The 21,053-nt window shown below is 37.1% G+C and overlaps 1 protein-coding gene and 1 long non-coding RNA gene across 2 annotated transcripts in view; one reads left to right on the forward strand and one right to left on the reverse strand.

Moving 5' to 3' along the window:
* cog5 (component of oligomeric golgi complex 5) overlaps window positions 1-21,053 on the forward strand; it is a 72,308-nt gene that overhangs the window by 47,069 nt on the left and 4,186 nt on the right. The window contains exons 12-19 of the mRNA XM_051107705.1: window positions 1,656-1,857; window positions 3,388-3,549; window positions 4,200-4,299; window positions 10,445-10,555; window positions 12,251-12,313; window positions 14,342-14,445; window positions 17,135-17,372; window positions 18,877-18,953. Of these exons, the coding sequence (XP_050963662.1) occupies window positions 1,656-1,857; window positions 3,388-3,549; window positions 4,200-4,299; window positions 10,445-10,555; window positions 12,251-12,313; window positions 14,342-14,445; window positions 17,135-17,372; window positions 18,877-18,953 (1,057 nt within the window). The remainder of the gene's footprint in view (window positions 1-1,655; window positions 1,858-3,387; window positions 3,550-4,199; window positions 4,300-10,444; window positions 10,556-12,250; window positions 12,314-14,341; window positions 14,446-17,134; window positions 17,373-18,876; window positions 18,954-21,053) is intronic.
* Window positions 17,386-19,393, reverse strand: LOC127164060 (uncharacterized). Its single transcript, XR_007827587.1, has 6 exons — window positions 19,275-19,393; window positions 18,862-19,158; window positions 18,516-18,654; window positions 17,883-17,963; window positions 17,625-17,739; window positions 17,386-17,518 (listed from the first exon to the last, which is right to left on the reverse strand). It is a non-coding gene; the product is annotated as an uncharacterized LOC127164060 (long non-coding RNA).

Here is a 21,053-nt window from a genome sequence, read left to right on the forward strand (position 1 = left end):
TGCCTCATTAATAGATCACAGAAGCTCCTAATTGAGACTGGTGCCCATCTTAATTAGTGTGCTAAAGATCTCAGGCAGCATGTTCTCCCTGCAGAGACACTGTAATTTAGACCTTGGCCTTGACGGTGTGGCTCTATTGATCCCTGGCTGTGTTATCACGACCTAACAACGCTTTGTGCTTCACTCCCCCTGATCAATAGAAGGCAAATAGGAGCCTTTGCATCACTTTCATTATCCAAATGCTTGTGCATTACTCCCTCTTCTAAGCCTGATTTGAAACCTCTCAATCAAACTTACTTTTATATTCTCCAAGACTCTATGGGGATCACCTTGTATATCTATTAAGGGAACTTTGCAAAAATGCTCTCACAAAAAAAAGAACTTTCAAGGTGAAGATGCTCTCACAAACTTTGAGGCTCCGAGAGGCCATCAGAAAACATTTTAGTTCTCGGGTCGATTGTTATGGACTCCGTCTTGAGACATCACTGCTCCACAAGCCTTCAAAGAAGATCTGTTTATAAATGATTTATCACTCCCTCTTTGTCCTAAAATACATTTTGTGACTACTGCCAGCTCCTTCCCAGAATTCTTTCCTGAAGTGTTTGCTTTTCAAAGAGCAGGTCAAAAGATGAAGCCAGTATTCCTCTCAACATTCAGTATAGGCTTCCTGACTTGGCCTTGAGCGCTGTTTGAGTCCTGTAACAGAGTGCTGGTCTAGGGTCAGTTCTGCTCTGTTTTTATTACTGATATTATTTTTATTTTTTATATTTACTTGTTCTGTGAAGATGCCATTTTTCAACCATTTCACCACTGGTGTTTATTTGTTGGTTTTTGTATGCACCTCATCACCTTCCCTGAGGAAAGATTTTTCTGACAGTCATAGGCTGTGTTTGAACACTGCTGCGTGGCAGTTTTATGAAGTGAGGAAATTTAAGCGTCACTACCAGCAATAAATCAGAAACGTAGCGTCAGCTGAACATGGCTACAGCTCATAGTCAGCACTCCATCAGTAGAGTAGAACTGCCAGGACTCATCTTTGTTCGGGTGATGGCGAAACAAAGATTGAAACTGCTCAAGATGCTTGTGTCTATGAACTACTCAATTATGCATTCATCAAATCAATCTGCATAGGAAACAATCTGCATAATATTCATAATGAGCATTTAATCACCTGTAAAGTTGGCTTATTACCATATTAATGAAGAGCCATTTTTATGCATTTCCATCCATTTGACACTCATTTCGCCAAGTGTATTCTCTTTATTAGACATTGTTTTTGTTAGATTGGTTGGAGATGGGGGATTTGGTTTTTCAGCTCACTGAGGCACAAAGAAAGGATTTGTAGTTTTAAATCACTGCTTGCCATTGTCATAGGCGACAGCTTTTTTCATTAAATGGTGTTCACAACAATACAGGCTTTATAACCCTGATTTCTAAACTATAGTGAAACTATTGAAATTCTTTTTGAGATTCTTCATTGCACATCTTTCAAAAGAAATGTGTTTGTCGTATTCTTTGTAATCATAAGAGTTAGTGATGCATTTGCATCCTTTTTAGCTGTTTTAAACTACTGCTGCATGTAAACAGCAGTACATGGATTTATCTACGTGGCCAAATGCATCCTGTTCTCAGTGTATTTTTTCTTTTGTTTCCAGCATCAACTTTCCTGAAGCAAGCCCTGGAGGGAGAGTATCCCAAACTCTTGAGGCTTTATAATGAGCTGTGGAAGAGGCTGCAGCAGTACAGCGCAAGCATACAGGGGGCGCTAGTGAGCAGTGGTGCAGGTCTAGATGTGGAGCTGCCAGCATCAGAGCATGATACTGAAGATCTGTTCACCCAGACCAAACCAGACTATGAGTGAGTACTCTTATGATAAACACAACAGTAACTGGTATAAATATGGTATTTTTGTATGGAGGCTATATATGTTTTGTTTTTAGAACTAAATTGCAACTATCAATCGCAGAAATGCATCTGACTTAAATTTTAGAGATGCTAAACGCAATCAATGAAACACAAATGCCACGATTTCGCATCATAAAAGCCAGAAGTTTATTATCTACACAAACTGTCATCTTCCAAATCATTCCTGGGGCACAACAAAGATTTTGTTTACCCGCAAAGCGCTCTCAAAACCGTTCTCATCAATCAGACAGCATTTCTGCTGTTCACCTGAATGGAGAGATATGTTAGGAAGCAAAGAAGCCCTTCTACTCTCAAGCACATTGTCAGACAATCTTCCAGAATGCAGTCAACATTTCTGCCAGTATTCTGATCAAACACCAAGATCCCATAATCACAACTGTCCCCCAAGTTTTACGCACAGTTCCTCGTATCGCATAATACCAAAAAAGCTTGTCAGGATGCATGACAACCAGCAATTAAAGCCAAGATTATTAAAGCATCTTGTCAAAAAGTGGCAAATGCTTTTAATATGTCAGGGTGATGTGGGGAGTAAACTAGTTTCTTTGTATTTTATTTTGTAGAGATTCAGTAGGGCTATATTTGGCTCTCATATCTATTTGCTGCTTTGTGGTAAAGTTCAGACACTGAACAACATCCGCTAAGTTTAGAGATCTATTATTATTGTGAAATCTATTATGTGTTAATTCAGTGAGCTCTTTTCACCGTTAAAAGTAAGATTCATCTGGTTTTTCATTTCCTGTGTAACACTAGTGTCAAGATTTCTACAAATACACTTTGCAAGAAGTGTGCATAATTTATGATAATGAATGGCTTTTTGCCCTCTAATTCACATTACCATCATCATCCAGTTTTTATGTAATTCATTACTGTATTATAGTAAAAAAATACTTACTCTGAGATGTTATTTAAATCAACATAATACTATCATGATGTCCAAATACAATTAAAAAAAAAAATTCTTTTCACATTATAGTGACGAAAATGAGGTTCATAATGAAAACTGTCAAATAATATTCTAAAATATGCCTCATTTTCAGACTTGCAGTGTAATGAAATGTCTGAAACTTTTAATGAAAATGGCAACCGTTGGGGAAACAATCATATCTCAGTTACACTTTTATCAACGATTGGTATACACAGGTCAAACAAAAGAATAATTATTGGGAATTAAGCAGCTGTCAGCCAGGAAAGCTAATTTATTACAGTGGCAAAATCAAATGCTGGGGGCTTTGATCCCTACTGAGATGAGGAGTGCAAGTAGGCTACGGTTTCATTAAGTGTTGTTCAGATTGGTCTGCCACACTTTTGATTTAGTCTCGATTTGTAATTATCTCTACGGGCATGCCTCTGATTAAATTCAAGATTTAGGTCAGTGAAATTTTATACATACACATGGAGTATGTGACACACGTGTCGTGTTAAGCAAAGGACTAACTTTTTTTGACATTTTATTTGTTCCAGTCCTGAGAAGGACCTGAAGGCCTCCCTTCAGCCATATGAAGCAGCGTACCTGTCCAAGTCTCTGTCTCGCCTCTTTGACCCCATCAATCTTGTGTTCCCTCAAGGAGGCCGAAACCCACCCTCTAATGATGAACTTGACAGCATCATAAAAACAATAGCCAGGTACACCTCCAATATGCATCCAATACAATAACTCTATTGCATCATCATTTTTCTACCGTGCCACTAAGCTGCCTACTATAAAACCTCATTTTGACCCAATGTTAATGTAGTCCTTCATGAACAAGGCAATCACATAATGCACGCAGTGCATTAAGAGTAAAGACAAATTAAATTATAAATATAGTTACTATTAGTGAAATGAATAAGATTTCCATTGGTGTATGGTTTGTTAGGAAAGGACAATACTTGGCCAAGATACAACTATTTGAAAATCTGGAATCTGTGGGTGCAAAAATATTAAAATATTGAGAAAATTGCCTTTAAAGTTGTCCAAATGAAGTTCTTCGCAATGCATTTTACTAATCAAAAATTAGGTTTTGATATATTTACGGTAGGAAATTTACAAAATATTTTCATGGAACATGATCTTTACTTAATATCCTAATGATTTTTGGCATAAAAGAAAAATCGATCATTTTGACCCATACAATGTATTGTTAGCTATTGCTACAAATATACTCGTGCTACTTATGACTAGTTTTGTGGTCCATGCTCACATATAATACTAAGACTAATCATAAGCAGGCTACTGACTGTTTTTATTGACTGTAATTTGTTAACAGTTTATCCTGTATTTTTTTGCACGTTAGCGAGCTGAATGTTGCATCAGTGGATTCCGGCCTGACGATCGCAGTAGCCAAGAACGCCGCCAAGACTGTGCAGCTTTTCTGCGTCAAGTCAGAGCAGTTGGTAAGACACACACAGAGATAATGAGCTAGGCTGAGCGGGAGGCTGTCTGCTCTCATGCCCCTCAACCCTGCCAGGGAGGTGACACACACACGGTCGGCGACTCGGCTCATTACGAGAACCGAGGTAGGGTGGGGCTCATCTCAACAAGCGTCAGAGAATCAGAGCACCTGCTGAGAGCCGTGACCTGGACAAGAGACCAGGCGGATTCCAACCTACCTAGTTAGACGTGCTAGCTGATTTGGTCTATAAATAGAAGCCACACAGAATGCAATGCTTGGTTGGTAGTTGGTCGACCAAAAAAATAAATACCAGCAGTTGGATAAATCGTTTTGCAACACAATATCCATGCTGTTATACTGTGGTTCATAAACGTGTGCTAAGCTACTGAAGTGGTCAGAGTGGCTTGAGTTTCAATCTCAGTAGTGATCCACATTGAGTTACATGAAGATAACAGCCATCACAAACTTTACACTGAGATCCTTAATCAATAAATCAGTAGATCTATAGAGTTAACTACAAAGCTGAGCTAGCTTCACAAGTGAGTGAATCCTTTCATTCCTTAATCAATCTCGTTTCAGTTAATCAGTTTCAGTTAAATGTGTCCTGCTCTCCAAAGATTATGCAGCTGACTTCTGAGATAAAACAAAAAGTCATTTCTGTCATGACAACTCTCAGAGAGTTTTGTTTGGTCTTGGAATTGATCTGTTACGCTGCTGCTGTTGCAGCAGAGCAAGTACCAAGACTTAACAACTGCCAAGACATCCACAGACATACTGCTGTGAGGCACGTAGTAAATACTGCTGCTTCACATATAACAAATATGAAATAACTCCCATATATAACATACATCTATACAGATGGAGCTGGGGAAGGTGGAGGGGTTTTGGACCGTTCTGCAACTGCTACAACAAGCTCTAGTTAATTATTTGAATGTTGAGCAGCAAGCTCATTGGCTACGGACAGCTAAGAGGTTAGAACCTATCTGCATGCGCTATCTAGAACAAGAGCAGTCAACCTGCTTGTAATTTTCAGTAATCGTTAACTCCTTGGTTAGGTTATTTATTTATGTTTGATTATGGCTGGAGAATGGGTTAGGCTTAGGCAGGACGGTAGCTCTTCACTAACATAGCTGAGATGATTTCATTGTCTATAGACCAATTCAGCGTTTGCAAACAGTGATGGTGCCAGAAAATGAGTTTTCAAGTAGCGGTCTATGGAAGTCATCTGACATTCTGACTATTCTTGCAATTCCGAGATTATATCTCACAATTCTGATAAGAAAAAACAACTCATCATTCTCTCTCTCAGAATCATAAGTTTATATCCCAAACTTCTGTCTTTTTTTCCTGAGAATTGACAAACATACTATTGTTGAGTAAAATCGAGTTATAAAATCCAAACTAGGAGATATAAACTTCCATTTGCAAAAAAAAAATTCAGAAATGTGAGATAAAATAGATAAATTATATGTAAAATGGTATAGTTTTAAATAGTATTTCATGCTGTAACTGTAGGGCTAATACAATATGTCCCCTGTGAACTGCATATGTAAATAATATATAGACAAATTGTTGAAATCAAATTCATGCTTTAAAAGTAGCAGTTTTCATCCATAGTGTGTCCATTTAAACATCTGCGTTTAGCTTCAAATGTTGTCTTTGACGACGGTATTCTATAAAAAAAGATTTGCATTCCGATTCTGACAATACATTTTTGCTCTTATTCCATGGATTTTATCCATTTACCTCCACTTGTTACCAGTGTTTTTCTGCCACCACACTCTAAATTGGTCTATAAGTTCTCAATCACGTAATCCAGTTTTTCCTCTTTTCCAGTAATCATTATTGCCTGAAAAATGTAACTGAAAATTCACCTGTAACTTTGTGGCCTCCTCAATAACTTTTTCTAAGTATTATAAAATCAAGTTTGACTCTACATCATTTCATGCTGAATATGGTTTCACTCTGAACAATATGGAGGTTCAGTGCATTTCAAATACTGATTCATTTTATCTAACTCGTTTTATTTTCCTCTTAGCTGTTTAAATTGCCTTACAGCTGTAGCGAAATGGCCCAACTTGTTCATGTAGGTCTGTCTCCATTCACTGTGAGCTAGAGGTGTGATTGATTGTGCCTGGCCAGGGAGGGTGTGATTGGATTAGTCCGGTGTCTGTCCTCGAATCACTGGCCCACTGACTCGATCTGTCTTATGTCAGCAAGCAGATGAATAACGAGGGTTTGGTTCTGTTCTTTCCTGCAGAACAGATGTGCGTGATGAGCCATTAGAACCACGTGAACTCAATTCAAGGTCAGTTCAGGGCCAAACCTTGACCTCTCCTTGGACTTTCTTCTGGAAATGATATCATTGTAATACACTGCATAAATCTTTCATGCAGTCGGAAATATGTCCTCACGATATCGGGAACAAGAAGCTCTCCAAGTCAAGACACAGATGGGTTCTTTTTGATTAAACCCAGCTTAACACAGGCAGCAAACAGACTCCATCAGTTAATGGATGGATATAAATGAAGACAAAGTGAAGGACTGTATCTCTATTGACCTCTCATATCCTTCCTGCTGTGATAATGGAATGGGACCAAGTCCGATCCACAGATTTACGCAGAGTGCACTTGCAGAGAGAATGATTTCCGAAATGTGGATAAAATTGCTGCCCAATGTGCCATATAGATGGTAGCCCCAGGCTTTAAGAGTGCTTTTTGCATCAGAGAACTTCTTCCATATGATTCATCTGAGCTGTAGCCAGTGTCCTGATGATGTACATTGTCGCCATCCAAATCAGCTGATCCAGTGGAAGCAGCTGTTGCCAGCTTTCTTCAATACTGTTCTTTAGAAATCCTGTATGGTTTTACTTAGACAGGAAAAAAAGTGGAAGTCTGTCATCATTTATGGTGCAACGACCCTATTGGAATTGCTCATTTCTTCTTCTTCAAAATGAATCACATTTTTGAGGGCTTTGGGTTTTAAAATTGGGCAAAATGGCTTGACAGCACCACCTATAACATTTCAAAGAAATGCCCCTCGAGCTATGATTTACATACATGTATAAAATTAGGTAGACACATGTAATGCACCAATACCTACAAAAAATCACCTGATACAAAGTCCTATACTCAACAGAAAGTTTGTCATTTTTAATTTTCTCTGCCGTTTTTGCCATTTTCAGGCGTTGTATGTAAACAAACTCCTCCTAGAGATTTAAACAGATCAACACGAAATTTGGTCAGTGTAATCTAAAGCCCTTTGTGACGTTAAATAGTGAAGATCTTGAGTTTTCGTCAAAGGGCGTGTCCGCGGTGACCGGGCAAACTTCAATGTTTCGCCATGAAAAAGGACGTTGTTGGAGATCAGGCATACAATCCGCAAAAAAATTCACATGTTCGATAAGAGTCCTGACCTGAAGACATCTAAAGGCCAATATTCAGTTATAATCATAGCACCACCTGTTGGCAGCAGTATAAGTGCAAGGGCCCTTTTAATGCTGCTTGCAGCTTCAATTAATTTTTGAAACACAAATTTAGACCTGACTGTTTTTTTTTATCCTCCTCTGAAAGGTAACCAAAATTAGATGATCCAAGAAGGTCATAAAGGCATATCATAAATGAAATAAATATAAATAGAGTAGTTTAATACAAATCTTGTGAAGAGATATGATCACTTTATATGATGAATATTTAATTTGATCTTTTTTGGTTACCTGGACTTTCAACGGAGGAACAGAAAATCTCAAAGGTTTCATTAAAAGTATCTTAAGTGGCTTTAGCACCGGAGGTACCTTTTAATAGTTCCTAGAGCTATTGGCTCTTTTTTTTTTTTTGTATCACAGGAACTAGGAACATATTTAGAGGTTGTTTACATGACAACATTTTCAGCCAAAAACAGGGAAACTTTTTATGCGTTTTGCCTGTTCGTTTACACGACAACAGCGTTTTGGGCGTTATTTTTTAAAAACAGGTTTTAAAGTTTTTGTTTATATGTGAAACTTTTTAAAAACGCAAGTGAAAAACTTCAGTTTTTAACTACATTGTTGTGTAAATGTACCCTAAGTTCTAGGAACTCCATCTGGGGGAACTAAGCTTATGAGCTTAAGGGTACGGTCTAAAACAGTTCTATAGAAACTACCAGTGACGTAAGTGTGCGCCGACTGCAACGCATTCGAAACACCAGCTACCCAGCATTTTTAAAAAAAACATTTAGCTACCTGCTGTCTGCAGCGTTGTGTTCTTTCTCTGCCTTGATGATAAATAACATTGCAAGTTGTTGTAGGAGATGTGTTTACATTCCATATCCGTTATGATAAAATCCATGACACTGTAGGATTACAAATTTAAGAATCTGTTGAAAATATGCTGATCCTATGTTCTGACATAGCATCACAATAAAACTAAGGTAAAGTACATTGTATTTAACATTTAAGGTAAATATGAGGTTATCAGACAAATGATTCTCTCAAGCAAAGTTTGTAGCAAGATGTCCCTGCCAGTTCCTGTTCTTTTATTGTAAGTCAAATGAGCCAGATTACTGAGATGTTCACCTTTTGTTTGTAATGGCTCTCGGTGCCTCTGCCCAGTCTTTGAGTAGTTATGATGACTGGATTAGGACTGGTGTAAATGGGGCACTTGGCTACACTTGAGTACTTCATTTGCATGCTTTGTTTAGGATCGTCACCCAGGTGCTTTGTCTACATTTTAGGGGACTGCCCCCTAAATGTATATAAACTACAATGTATCACTGCCTTAGTCAGACTTTTGAGGACTGCAGAGCTACGCAGCGCATTCTCAATAAAGAATTCTGCTGAAGATACCCAAGAGTCTCCTGGTCTTCGCTTCTGAGTTTCCAACAACAACAAAAACATCTCCAATCACGGTGCCCTTCTTTCATCTGTTGTTGTCGTTCGTAAATGCCACAAATAAATGTGTCACTTTCGTCCGCTTCAAAGTTCCTGGTGCCGGTGCGTATACAACCAGGAAAAACGGCCCAAGGGAGAAATTGGTTCTCTAGGAACCACCATGCTGGCCAGTTCCTAAAACTGAGTTCCTAGGACTATGTGGTCTGAAAACCCCTTTAAATTATGGCTCGAAGATTAACCAAACACTACAGAGTAAGAAAATGATGACATACTATAATAACAATAACTAATGGACATTCTCCCTAACCGAAGTTTTGTTTTTTTTTTTTTTTCAAAAATAGGTCAGTGTTTGAGTTTTAAAGTAGCTTCCTGTAATCTGGTTTAGCTGCAGGGGAAATATATGACAACAGTGCACTTCCATGAGGATTACAGAGGTATAAGAATGTTTTTGGTCCTCAGGCGGGTTTACGGCAGACCTGGGGTCGCACAGCAGTTAATCTCAGAATTGTTCATTACTGTATTGGACTGCAGATATGCACCGGAGGCTACGCTTTATTTAACATCAGGTGTGAAGGAGCAACCCACCTAGAATCATCACTAGCGCTACCGCACCTCACTTGGCATCTCCACACCTGCCACGGGAAACGTTAATTAACCGTTGCCTTGCCATTTTTAGACTGTTGCCATGGTACCCCTGCTGCCACTATCCTATGTGGCTTTTCCTCACAGACGACGTGTGAATTTTTTTTTTTTCTCCCCAATTTTATTTCCCCAGCCCCTCACCTTTGATGAGAGGTGTGATGTCTTGGAGGTTGTGCTGTTTTTTTACAACTTCGACTTTGAGTTGTTTTGTCTGTAGTGGCTGTTTGTTTATGTCAGGAGGCAGCAGTGCGGCACGAATATGTGTTTGCGTGAGGCGGTTCACTCGTGACTGAGACAAGCTTTCGCTTGTTAGTTCCTGTGGTGTGCCACTGAGCCGGGCAAATCCTCCTCCTTTTTTGTCTCCCTGTTGCTCGCCCTCCAACCCACAATGCCAGCTGCTTCTGCTGTCTGAGCTCCATGGTGACGCCCGTGTCTCAGCATGCTGACCGCTGTGCCACCACTGAGCAAAGCGCTTCTGACCTCAGACGAACACTGGGACATCTGGGGAAATTAGTGGGAGCCTGCAGCCGCCTCGCTTTTGATGTTGATTCCTTGATTATTTGCTCAAGTCTTTGGCTGTGATGTTTAATATTGTTTTTTTTTTTTTTTTCTTCCTTCTTTCTTCTGTCTTTCTCAGCTGTGTACACAAGGGGACGCCAGTCAGGTGATCGGACCCCTGACGGAGGGTCAGAGGAGGAACATTGCTGTCGTGAACTCTCTTTTCCGCCTGCAGCAAGCTGTGGCTAAAGTAAGAAAACCAGCTCTCATTCAAGACACTGTGGTTACTATGTTTCAGTTCACTCCAAAATGTAGAATTCTGTCATTTATTCACCTTTGTGGTGTTCCAAGCCCATATAACTTACTTTCTTCCAAGAAACATTTGTCCTAGGTACTCTTTTAATGAAAGTGAATGAGGTTAGATGCTCTTGAGCGCCAAAAAATAACAAAAAACTAGTTCAAATGACTTCAATATATTTGAATGCACACTGCTGCAAAAGACACAAAACTATAATATATCATTCATTATAAATATATTTTTGTGCTTCTCATTAAAAAATATATACACTGCCATTGAAAGGTTTGGGATTAGTAAGATTTTGTAATGTTTTTAACACATTATGCTCATAAAAGTTTCATTTATTTGATCAAAAATACAAAAAAGTAAAATTATTAAAAATTATTGCAATTTAAAATAACATTTTCTATTTTAATAAACTGTAAAACACAATTTATTTCTGTGATGCAAAGCTGAATTTTCAGCATCATTACTCCAGTCTTCTGGAGTTCTAATATTCATTCTAATATCCTCATCAGTGTTGTAAACAATTGTGGTCCTTAATATTTTTTTTTACCTGTGATACTTTTTTTTTTTTTTTTTAGGATACTTTAAAATAAAGGAATTAATTTCCTTCAAACAAAGAAAAAATATAATGACTTTGAACACTTTGAACAGTAGTGTATATTGTAGGAAAAGATTTCTATTTTGAATAAATGCTGTTCTTTTTAGCGTTTTATTCATTAAAGAATACTGAAAAACTATCACAGGTTGCAAAAAAAAAAAAAAAAAAATTAAGCAGCACAATAGTTTCCAACACTGATGATAAATCAGCATATTAGAATGATTTCTGAAGGACTGTGTGACACTAAAAACTGTAGTAGTAATGCTGAAAATTCAGCTTTGCGTCACAGCAATAAATTCTATTTTAAAGTACATTAAAATAGAAAACCACTATTTTAAATTGCATATATTAAAAATGCGTCAGTTTGTCTAAATTTCTTTCTTTGGTAAGTGTCTGGATTATCAGAAGTTTAACCAAAGTTCTGGTTTGGCACCCTGTAGATGTTCTGCCATATTCTCAAAACTGTGTTTTATTAACAGATGATCGTAAGAATTCACTCAGCAGGACGTATGAAATCACTGTTCCATGCCAAGAAAAGGTTTTGTAGGGGCATTTAAATAGAAGTCAGTATGAAGTTATTATAGACTCCTGCTGTATTATAAAACTCCTCTGTGTGTGGAAAACAGTCCACCTGTCTATAAAGAGCATATGGCTGCAGTGTGACTTTACTCCGTCTTTTCTCAAGAGACGATCTTGAGAAACTGCAGACTCACCACCACTCATATCTGTACAATATGAGTGGTGATATTTCACAAGTGGCTTTTTTAGCACCAGCTGATGTAGTTCCCAGTCTGCCCCATTAAAAAAACATGCCAGCAGCAGCCAAAGCTTTTTCCTTCCTGGTGTGATTAATAAGGTAATAAAAAGAGATTTCTCCATGATTAAATATTTAAACTGGAGGTGATCAAAGTTTTACTGGTGAAAAGTAAAGGTGCTTGTTGCAGTAAGATTATTTTTTTAGGGCTTGGACTTTGAGTGAAGATAGGAATTATTGTTCAAGGGCTCTAAACATTGAATGATTGCTGACTTTGAGTTGTTTTCAGGTTGTATCTGGACTGGGTACCTTCCCTCCTGCAGCAGAGCAATCGCTCACAGCATCTTTAGAGGTAAGACACAACAAGATCCTGTTTATACTACCAGTCAAAAGAATTTTAATGTTTTTTAAATGTTTTTGAAGTCTCTTCTGCTCACCAAGCCTGCATTTATTTGATCCAAAGTGCAGTAAAAATGTTAAATATTTTTACTATTTAAAATAACTGTTTTTTTTAGTTGAATATCTTTTAAAATGTAATTTATTCCTGTGATTTCAAAGCTGAATTTTCAGCATCATTACTCCAGTCTTCAGTGTCACATGATCTTTCAGATATGATTCTAATATGCTCATTTGCTGTTGAAGAAACATGTTTTATTATTATCAATATTTAAAACAGCTGAGTACATTTTTTCAGGATTCTCTGGTAAATAGAAAGATCCAAAGACCAGCATTTAGCTGAAATAAAAGCTTTTGTAACATTATGCAGTATACCATTCAAAAGAATAAAGTCAGTATAATTTTTTGGGGGGGAAAGAAATTATAGAAATTAATCCTTTTTTTTTTTAGCAAGAATGCTTTAAATTGATCAAATATAATAAAGACATTTATAATGTTACAAAAGATTTCTATTTTAGATAAATGCTGTTATTCTGAACCTTCATTTTGTCAAAGAAACTTGAAAAAATTCTATTCAGCTGTTTTCATCATCATAATAATTATAATAATAATTAATGTTTTTTGAGCAGCAAATCAGAATATTTGAATGATTTCTGAAGGATCTTGTGACTGGAGTAATGTTGCTAAAAATTCAGCTTTGAAATCACAGGAATAAGTTACATTTTAAAATATATTAAAATAGAAAACAATTATTTAAAAAAAATATTTTACTGTTTTCGCTGTACTTTGGATCAAATAAATGCAGGCTTTGTGAGCAGAAGAGACTTCTTTAAAAACATTAAAAATCTAGTTTAACATCACTGCAGTGACGCTGACATAGTAAATGATATATATAGTCACAAAATGAAAGACAAATCCAATCAAGACTGTTCACTGGAAATGCATGTTAATAATAGCGTGTAAACGAATAAATGACCACATTAGTGACATTTAATATTTCTTTTTGGTTTAAATATCGGCTCACAGCAGGTAATGTCCTCTATATTCACACCATTCATCACGATTTTGATAGAGACGGTGCAGCTGTACACAAACACACACACACAATCTAGAGGTGTTTTTGGAAAGTAATTGGGTAAACATTGAGCTGCTCCAAATTCAGCTCTCTCTCCCCCGAGGTAAATTGGCTATCAGATGAGTAAACTGGTCATTCTCTTCCCCTTCGTCTCTTTTAACGAAACCTGCCAGCTGTACGGATGCGCACACACGCTTTAACCCTTGATCTTTAAGTGTAAACAACAGTCCAAGGTGAAAACACATTACAACACTTTACCGCCCGCTGTCCTGAGTTGAGGCAGTGCTCTCCTCCCATGTAGGGCATGTCATATCTATATCCCTGACCCAAATGGCTCACATGACGTGGATGTATGGTCTTGTGGCCTTCATTTGCACATGACCCATAAAGTCCATGAAAGCATGGTTTTGCAGTACAGAACAGAAACAGAACGAAACAGACCATCAGCACCACCCAAGATCCATTTGGCGCTGTGAGGAAAGAATGACGGGAAAGCTGAGTACGTGACGACCAACTTTGTTGTGAAGGAGTTTACGAAGAAAAGATGTGCAGCGGAGATTTGCTCTTTATCTCCTGCTTGCAGGGGATTTTGCCGATTTGGTCAGAGAGACCTATTGGGTTTGCATTGATGTCGCTCAGAGATGGAGAGCCGGATAAGAGCCTAGGACGAAGGGGGGCCAGCTGCCGTGACACACACGATGGTCAGACTGATGTCCCATCAGCAAATGTCAGGCAGTCACATGGGAGGAGGGACAGCAGGTGTTAGCGCAAGTCACCATGTAATCGTGTGTGAAAATTCTACATGAACCAATGACCTTCAAAAGTTTTCACATGTTCAGTGTCTTGGTTCTGTCTCTTGTTGTTTTATTCATATTCTTTAATTAACTTATTTTTGTGTGTCTTTTGCAGTCGGTTCAGGCTCTGATGAGTAGTGCCGTTCAGCCATTGCTAAATTCTGTTACCGACTCTGTCGAAGCGATACTCATTACTATGCACCAGGAGGATTTCTCTGGGTAAGCAAGCAAAACATGCACTACATGACTATTATAATATGTGCTGCATACAACTCGGTGTATGGGATTTTTTACAGAATTGGTCCAGAGTTGGAAATGTCTTGAAAAGACGTCTTTTTCCAAACTATTTCTATGTATGCAAATTGTACACATACACGTTTTCAGTAATTGTGCAGTTGATTCTCATATTGTTTTCAGGAAGTTTTGGAGTATTTGTGCTCTCCCTGAAACAGTAATGATAATTTAATTAGTAGAGTTATATAGGCCTTTTAGGTTATTTTGCATGCATGTATATCGTAAATATATTTTTTTGCTATTTTATTAACATTTTTTCAGAGGCAAATTCATAACAGTTAAATTTTTTACAATATTTCAAGTGTAATTTATGAAATTTGTTGTATTTTAATCTAATTTTTCTTTGTAAAAGGCAAAAAGTTGAGCATACTGATTTCAAAGTTAGAGATTCATTAGTTTGAACATATATTGAACCAAAAAATATCATAACATCTTAGCTGATAATTCATAAAGACTTTATTTTTGACAAAACATGCTTCGGTAGTGACAGTGCTTTGGTAGCAACCACATAACATTACAGAATTTTAAATACTAAAACACTACTAAAACATACTACAGTGCAAAAAAAATTGCATAACTTCTCCCAAACATGAGGATTATGTGTTCCCTTTTGTCAGTACTGAAATGATGGCATGTTTCATCTAAGATTTGAATACTTAAACGCTTTTTAAATGTGTTTTTTTGTTGTGGGACACCAGTTTGCACTAATTCTGTAGAATGGTCCATTTACTGCGTACCATTCCATGTAAGGCTACTCAGTCTGCATAAACAGTAGTAAATTACACAACCTCAGTAGTGTCCACTTATTTCGTAAATTTAAAATGGTTAAATGCAAAGCATTATGGGATACCGTATCCCATGCAGTAGGGTTTTTTCTAAACGACTAGTAGAAGTCAGAAACAGGTTTGCTCAATTTTCACATATATATGTGACCATTTTAAAATACCACACAAAAACAAATGAGAGATGTCAAAACTGGGATTTATGGTTGTACAAAGACTGTGTTTTCCCCTCGTGAGCTTTTTCTCAAACACTAACATGGCATCTGGGATTATGTGCCCTATTTAGTCTTGTCGAGGGCAGTTATGAGACCAGGTCTCTCTCAGCTCACCATATTTCAACATGAATTGAATGAGTGTAATGGGTTTCCTGTTGTCATATTTCTTTACCCTTTAACAAAAAAGTAAAGTTGGCACCAATATTTTTAAGTTTGGAAATCACAATGGTATGATGACAGGCTACTGTAGTTGCCAAATTAGTTTTGCTTCTCTTTGATTTTTCTAATGTTTACAACTTCACAAATCTCCATTCAGTTATTCATGTCCTCATTCTTAAAGACTGAATCTGTGATGCAACAGATTGCACATAAATGAATGTGGGGACGTGCATGTACATTTTTAGCTGTTATTATGGACACATTCCCTGAAGATTCTCTTCCACATTCATCTCTCGTTTTCTTCTCCACTTCCTCTCACTCATTGGTATGGGTGGTCCAGTGAATACAACAGAGAGCGATGTGCCAGCGTTTGATAACATTTAAACCGTCACCCCTGTGATTCAGCACGGCTTCTTTTGTCCACATCTCTCATCCCCTCAGGGCCACTGGAGTCAAGCTTGGTGGGCTTGTTTTATTTCTGTCCCCGCTGTCGGGCACTCCTGAGGGAAGACAGCAGAGAAATAAACATGCTATAGAGACGGCTTTGTCCAGAAACACCCCCAGTTTCACCCTTTCAGCAGAAGCTGCTAAAAAGAGTTGGAAATGAGCTAAAAGGGCAAATCTCACAAATCAGTGTCTGAGTCTTATTTTAGACCAAAATGTAAAGAAATTAATTATATATATATATATATATATATATATATATACCACAAAACCAGTCATAAGGGTCAATTTTTTAAAATTGAGATTTATAGATCATCTAACAATATTTGGCCAAGATAAAACTATTTGACAATCTGGAATCTGATGGTGCAAAACAATCAAAATATTGAGAAAATCACCTTTAAAGTTGCCCAAATGAAGTTCTTAGCAATGCATATTACTAATCAAAAATTAAGTTTTGATATATTTACGGTAGGGAATTTACAAAACATCCTCATGGAACATGATCTTTACTTAATATCCTAATGATTTTTGGCATAAAAGAAAAATCGATAATTTTGACCCATACAGTGTATTTTTGGTTACTGCTACAAATATACCCATGCTACTTATGACTGGTTTTGTGGTCTAGGGTCACATTTGTAGTCAAATATAAAAAATACATGCTGTATTATATAATTTAGTAACAAAAAATAACAATTATAACAGAAAAACACATAACACCGAAAAATTTAAGGTAAAATATTTAAAAATATAACGTTATCATGAGATTCACCCAAAAATGACCAATACGTGTAAAGAAAAACTGACTGTCACTTGCTAAAAGGCATTAACACGACGTTCCTTTTTTGACATCGTGAGCGTGTATTTCAGCAGTTCCAGTAGCAACACATTTATGATATTGATTATGTGACAAAGGAAATCAATGTGTTGCTTGTAGCTGTAGTCTATGCTCACATTACAAGATTACAGTACACTATTCTTGTGTGTGTTTGTGTGTGTGTGCATGCCCAGTCCTTTACCAGCAGGTGGTCGTCCAGACGTGCCGTGCTCTCTGTACATGCGTGAGCTGCAGGGCTTCATCGCACGTGTGATGAACGACTACTTCCGCCCACTGCAATGTCTGGACTTCTTGTACGATAGCACAGAGAACATCGCCCAGCGTGCCATCACCCTCTTCATCCGCCATGCCAGCCTCTTGCGCCCACTCGGAGAAGGAGGGAAGATGAGGTTGGCGGCCGACTTTGCTCAGGTGAGAAATACGAGGGTCAGCCTTCCTAATTTTCTTTTGTACATGAAACACAAAGTAAACGGGAACTAGGGCTGTTAAGGTCCAAAAACCTCCAAAAGTAGAAAAAACGGTCCGTCTAAAGTGTTCTGTTGTTGTATGGAAGCTTTCTGTAGAAAAACAAGCAAAATGTAAGCATTTTATTCATTGAAAATTCACTGTAGCTCCCAAATTAAATACATGGTGTTTTTAAACCAAATAATTCTGAAAACTTACCCTCATGTTGTTTCGAGTCAGTTATCATCATTTTGGAAAGAGGGGCTCTCAAGCTCAAAAAATGACAAGAAAAAGGTAATTTTTCTGAAGTCTTCTGAATTCATTCGTTAGGTTTCTGTGAGAAAAAGAGCAAAATTTAAGCATTTATTCACCGAACATTCACTCTATTTTTCACTGTAGCTCTCAAATCATAAGTATTGTAACTTTACACCAAATAATTAATTCAAAGAAAATTGAAAATTGTCATCATTAACTCACCTTCGCGTTGTTTAAAATCCGTATTCAGATTTCTTTCATCAATTAAACACAATGTAAATGGGAAACTGTGGCTGTCAAATTCTAAAATGACAAAAAAAACACCATAAAAATGAAGTCTTCTGCTGTTGTTCATAGACTTTCTGTGAGAAATAAGCAAAATTGAAGCATTAAATTTATATCTCAAATCAAATATGTGACTCTGGACCACAAAATCAGTCTTAAGTAGCATGGGTATATTTGTAGCGATAGCCAAAAATACATTGTATTAGTCAAAATTATAGATTTTTTTTATTTTATGCCAGAGATCATATATACAGTAAACAGTAAATATATCAAAACTTAATTTTTGATTAGTAATATGCATTGCTAAGAACTTCATTTGGACAACTTTAAAGGCAATTTTCTCAATATTTTGATTTTTTTTTTTTTTTTGCACCCACAGATTCCAGATTTCCAAATAGTTGTACAAATATCAATGGAAAGCTTATTTATTCAGCTTTCAGATTATCTATAAATCTCAGTTTCAAAAAATTAACACTTATGACACTTATGGTTTTGTGGTCCAGGGTCACATACATGATGCCTTTAGATCAAATAATTCATTCAGAGTGAAAATTGTCATTATTTACTCACCCTCATATTGTTTCGAATCCATATTTAACTTTCTTTCAATCATGAAACACAAAGTAAATGGGGAATAGGAATGTCCAGCTCCAAAAAAACAACAAAAGACTCTTATTTCTTTAGTCTTCTGATGTCATACATAAGCTTTCTGTGAGAAACAGCCAAATTTAAGCATGTATTTACTAAAAACTCTTAAAGACATAGCATGTTTAGACTTCACATTAGGTTTGATGTCACAAGATGCACAAGAAACAACATTTGAGATAATTGACACCCAGTCTAATAGCACCATGTTTAAGTTCTGTTGTATCTAGAAAGCACTGAGTGTCTTTGAATCTGTGATTGAAAATCTCACATGCATGTGTTACAGATGGAGTTGGCCGTGGCTCCTCTTTGCAGACGTGTTTCAGACCTGGGTAAGGCATACCGTCTCCTGCGATCTTTCAGGTGAGTCTTTATTTACAGTCTGGATGATGTCAGGTGACTTTATCTTCCTGTCCTCGAGTGACTGCACACAGCTCCCGAAGTCACACACTTAGAGTGATTCTGTGTCTATTTTTCACACAAACGCTCTCAGTTTGTGTTATCCTTTGTCCCCGTCCTTCCCCTGCTGAGACAAAGAGGTCGCCTGGAGTCTTCCCTCTGAAAATTGCTGTTAATTAACAGCGAGAGAGAGAGAAAGGAAGGTTATTAATGGAGATGCTCGTCTGATTAGCTGAGGAGAAGTCAGTGTCAAATTATCTGTGCGGATAATACTCTAATGCTCACCTTCCGTTGCTCCTTTGTTGTTTTAGTTTGACTCATGACAGCTTCACCTTCTTGGTCTTGATTTATCGGTGCATGTTATTCCAAATGAAAAGGTTTTCTGTCATAATCTTTCAGTTTTTTTGATTTAAACCGCTTGCATGTTTTTCAGTTTTAAACGCTTTGCTAAAAGCAGCATTACGTATAAATGCGAACAGTGATGTGTTATTGTTTTGTTTTTGTACCAGAGAGGAAGTTGGCATTTAAGTTTTTATAGTTGACTGCACTGGTGTCTCATATTATAAACACATTGACGTTCGAGTTTGATTAAGGCGGCATGCATTCTCCATACTTCCTCCAGGCAATCTAATAAACACCAGTGAGGTCTCACAGGATAACTAATCAAATTAAACCACTGACATCTATGCCAGCTCTGGGAGCGACTGCCGTGCATGGATCCCTCATGAGCAAGGCCCGATTCCCCAATAGCAACTTTATTTTACTCAATGAGCGTGTGTGTAAGCATGCAAAATGATGTCTGGCAACCACAGGGGAAAGATGTTATTACAAGAGAGCCCTAAGATAGAGATATAATTATTAATATGGAGATATTTGTCTCGTTTGATCACTGTTGAGGGACCGCAGACGGTAAGTAATGAAATTTCTGACCCGAACCGAGCTGCGACTTGTAAATGACATTGTTTTTTTTTTCATACTCATAAACTTGTTTGATTAAATACAGCCTTGCAGCTAATAGAGTACAGGGACATAGTTACCCTCTAGACATGTGTGTTTAAATTCGGAGTTGATTCATGAAAGTATCTTGTGATTTTTGTGACCTTTCCTCTGTTGCACATGAAAAGGATGTTTGATATGGAAATATCAGTACTACTATTACTATTGTAGAGGCTTCTGTCTTTTGCATCCTTTTGCATACACTTTCATTGATGGCTGAGTAAAACTAGTTACACTACCGCACTTTTACTTATCCAGGCGATCAGATGTATGTACTTTGGCTGGTGATTGATAAAATGTATAGAATGCATAGACTTGCATTGTTTTTCATTTATGAAAATAGTGATGCAATTTAAAAAATCATTATATTGTCTTCAAGCAATGATCAAGTAGCATTGCACAAGGTATACTTACTGCAGTTTGTTGAGAAAAGCTGTGCTTTTACTTACCTATGTAATCAGATATACGATTTTCAGCTGGTGAACAATAACGTAGCAAAAAAAAAAAAAATCAGGCTTGCATTTTTTTCCATTTATGAAAATAGTGGTGCATTTAAAGTTATTTTACAGAAGACTCATAATAAGATTACAATCCCATTATATTGTATTTGAGCACTGCATAACTTGTTGAGAGCTGTGCTGTTATTTAGCGATCTGACTTTTGGCTGGTGAGTAACTGTACGCAGTTTCAAAAAATGTATAGAGTTGCATTGTTTTCTATTTATGAAAATAGTGATGCAATTAAAATCTCATTATATTGTTTTCAAGCAATGAATAAGTAGCATTGCACAAGCTGTACTTACCGAAGTTGTTGAGAAGAAGTGCGCTTTTACTTATCTATGCAATTGGATGTACGATTTTCAGCTTGTGAAACATAACATTTGAAAAAATGCGAAGACTTGCATTTTTTCCATTTATGAAAATAGTGCTGCATTTAAAATTATTTTAAATAAGTGTAGTAATAAGATGAAATTTACAATCTCATATTGTATTCGAGCACTACATAACTTGTTGAGAGCTGTGCTTTTACTTAGCGATCAGATTTTTGGCTGGTGAGCAATAATATGCA

The sequence above is a fragment of the Labeo rohita genome, chromosome 4 (assembly GCF_022985175.1).
Source record: "Labeo rohita strain BAU-BD-2019 chromosome 4, IGBB_LRoh.1.0, whole genome shotgun sequence".
Classification (NCBI taxonomy): Eukaryota; Metazoa; Chordata; class Actinopteri; order Cypriniformes; family Cyprinidae; genus Labeo; species Labeo rohita.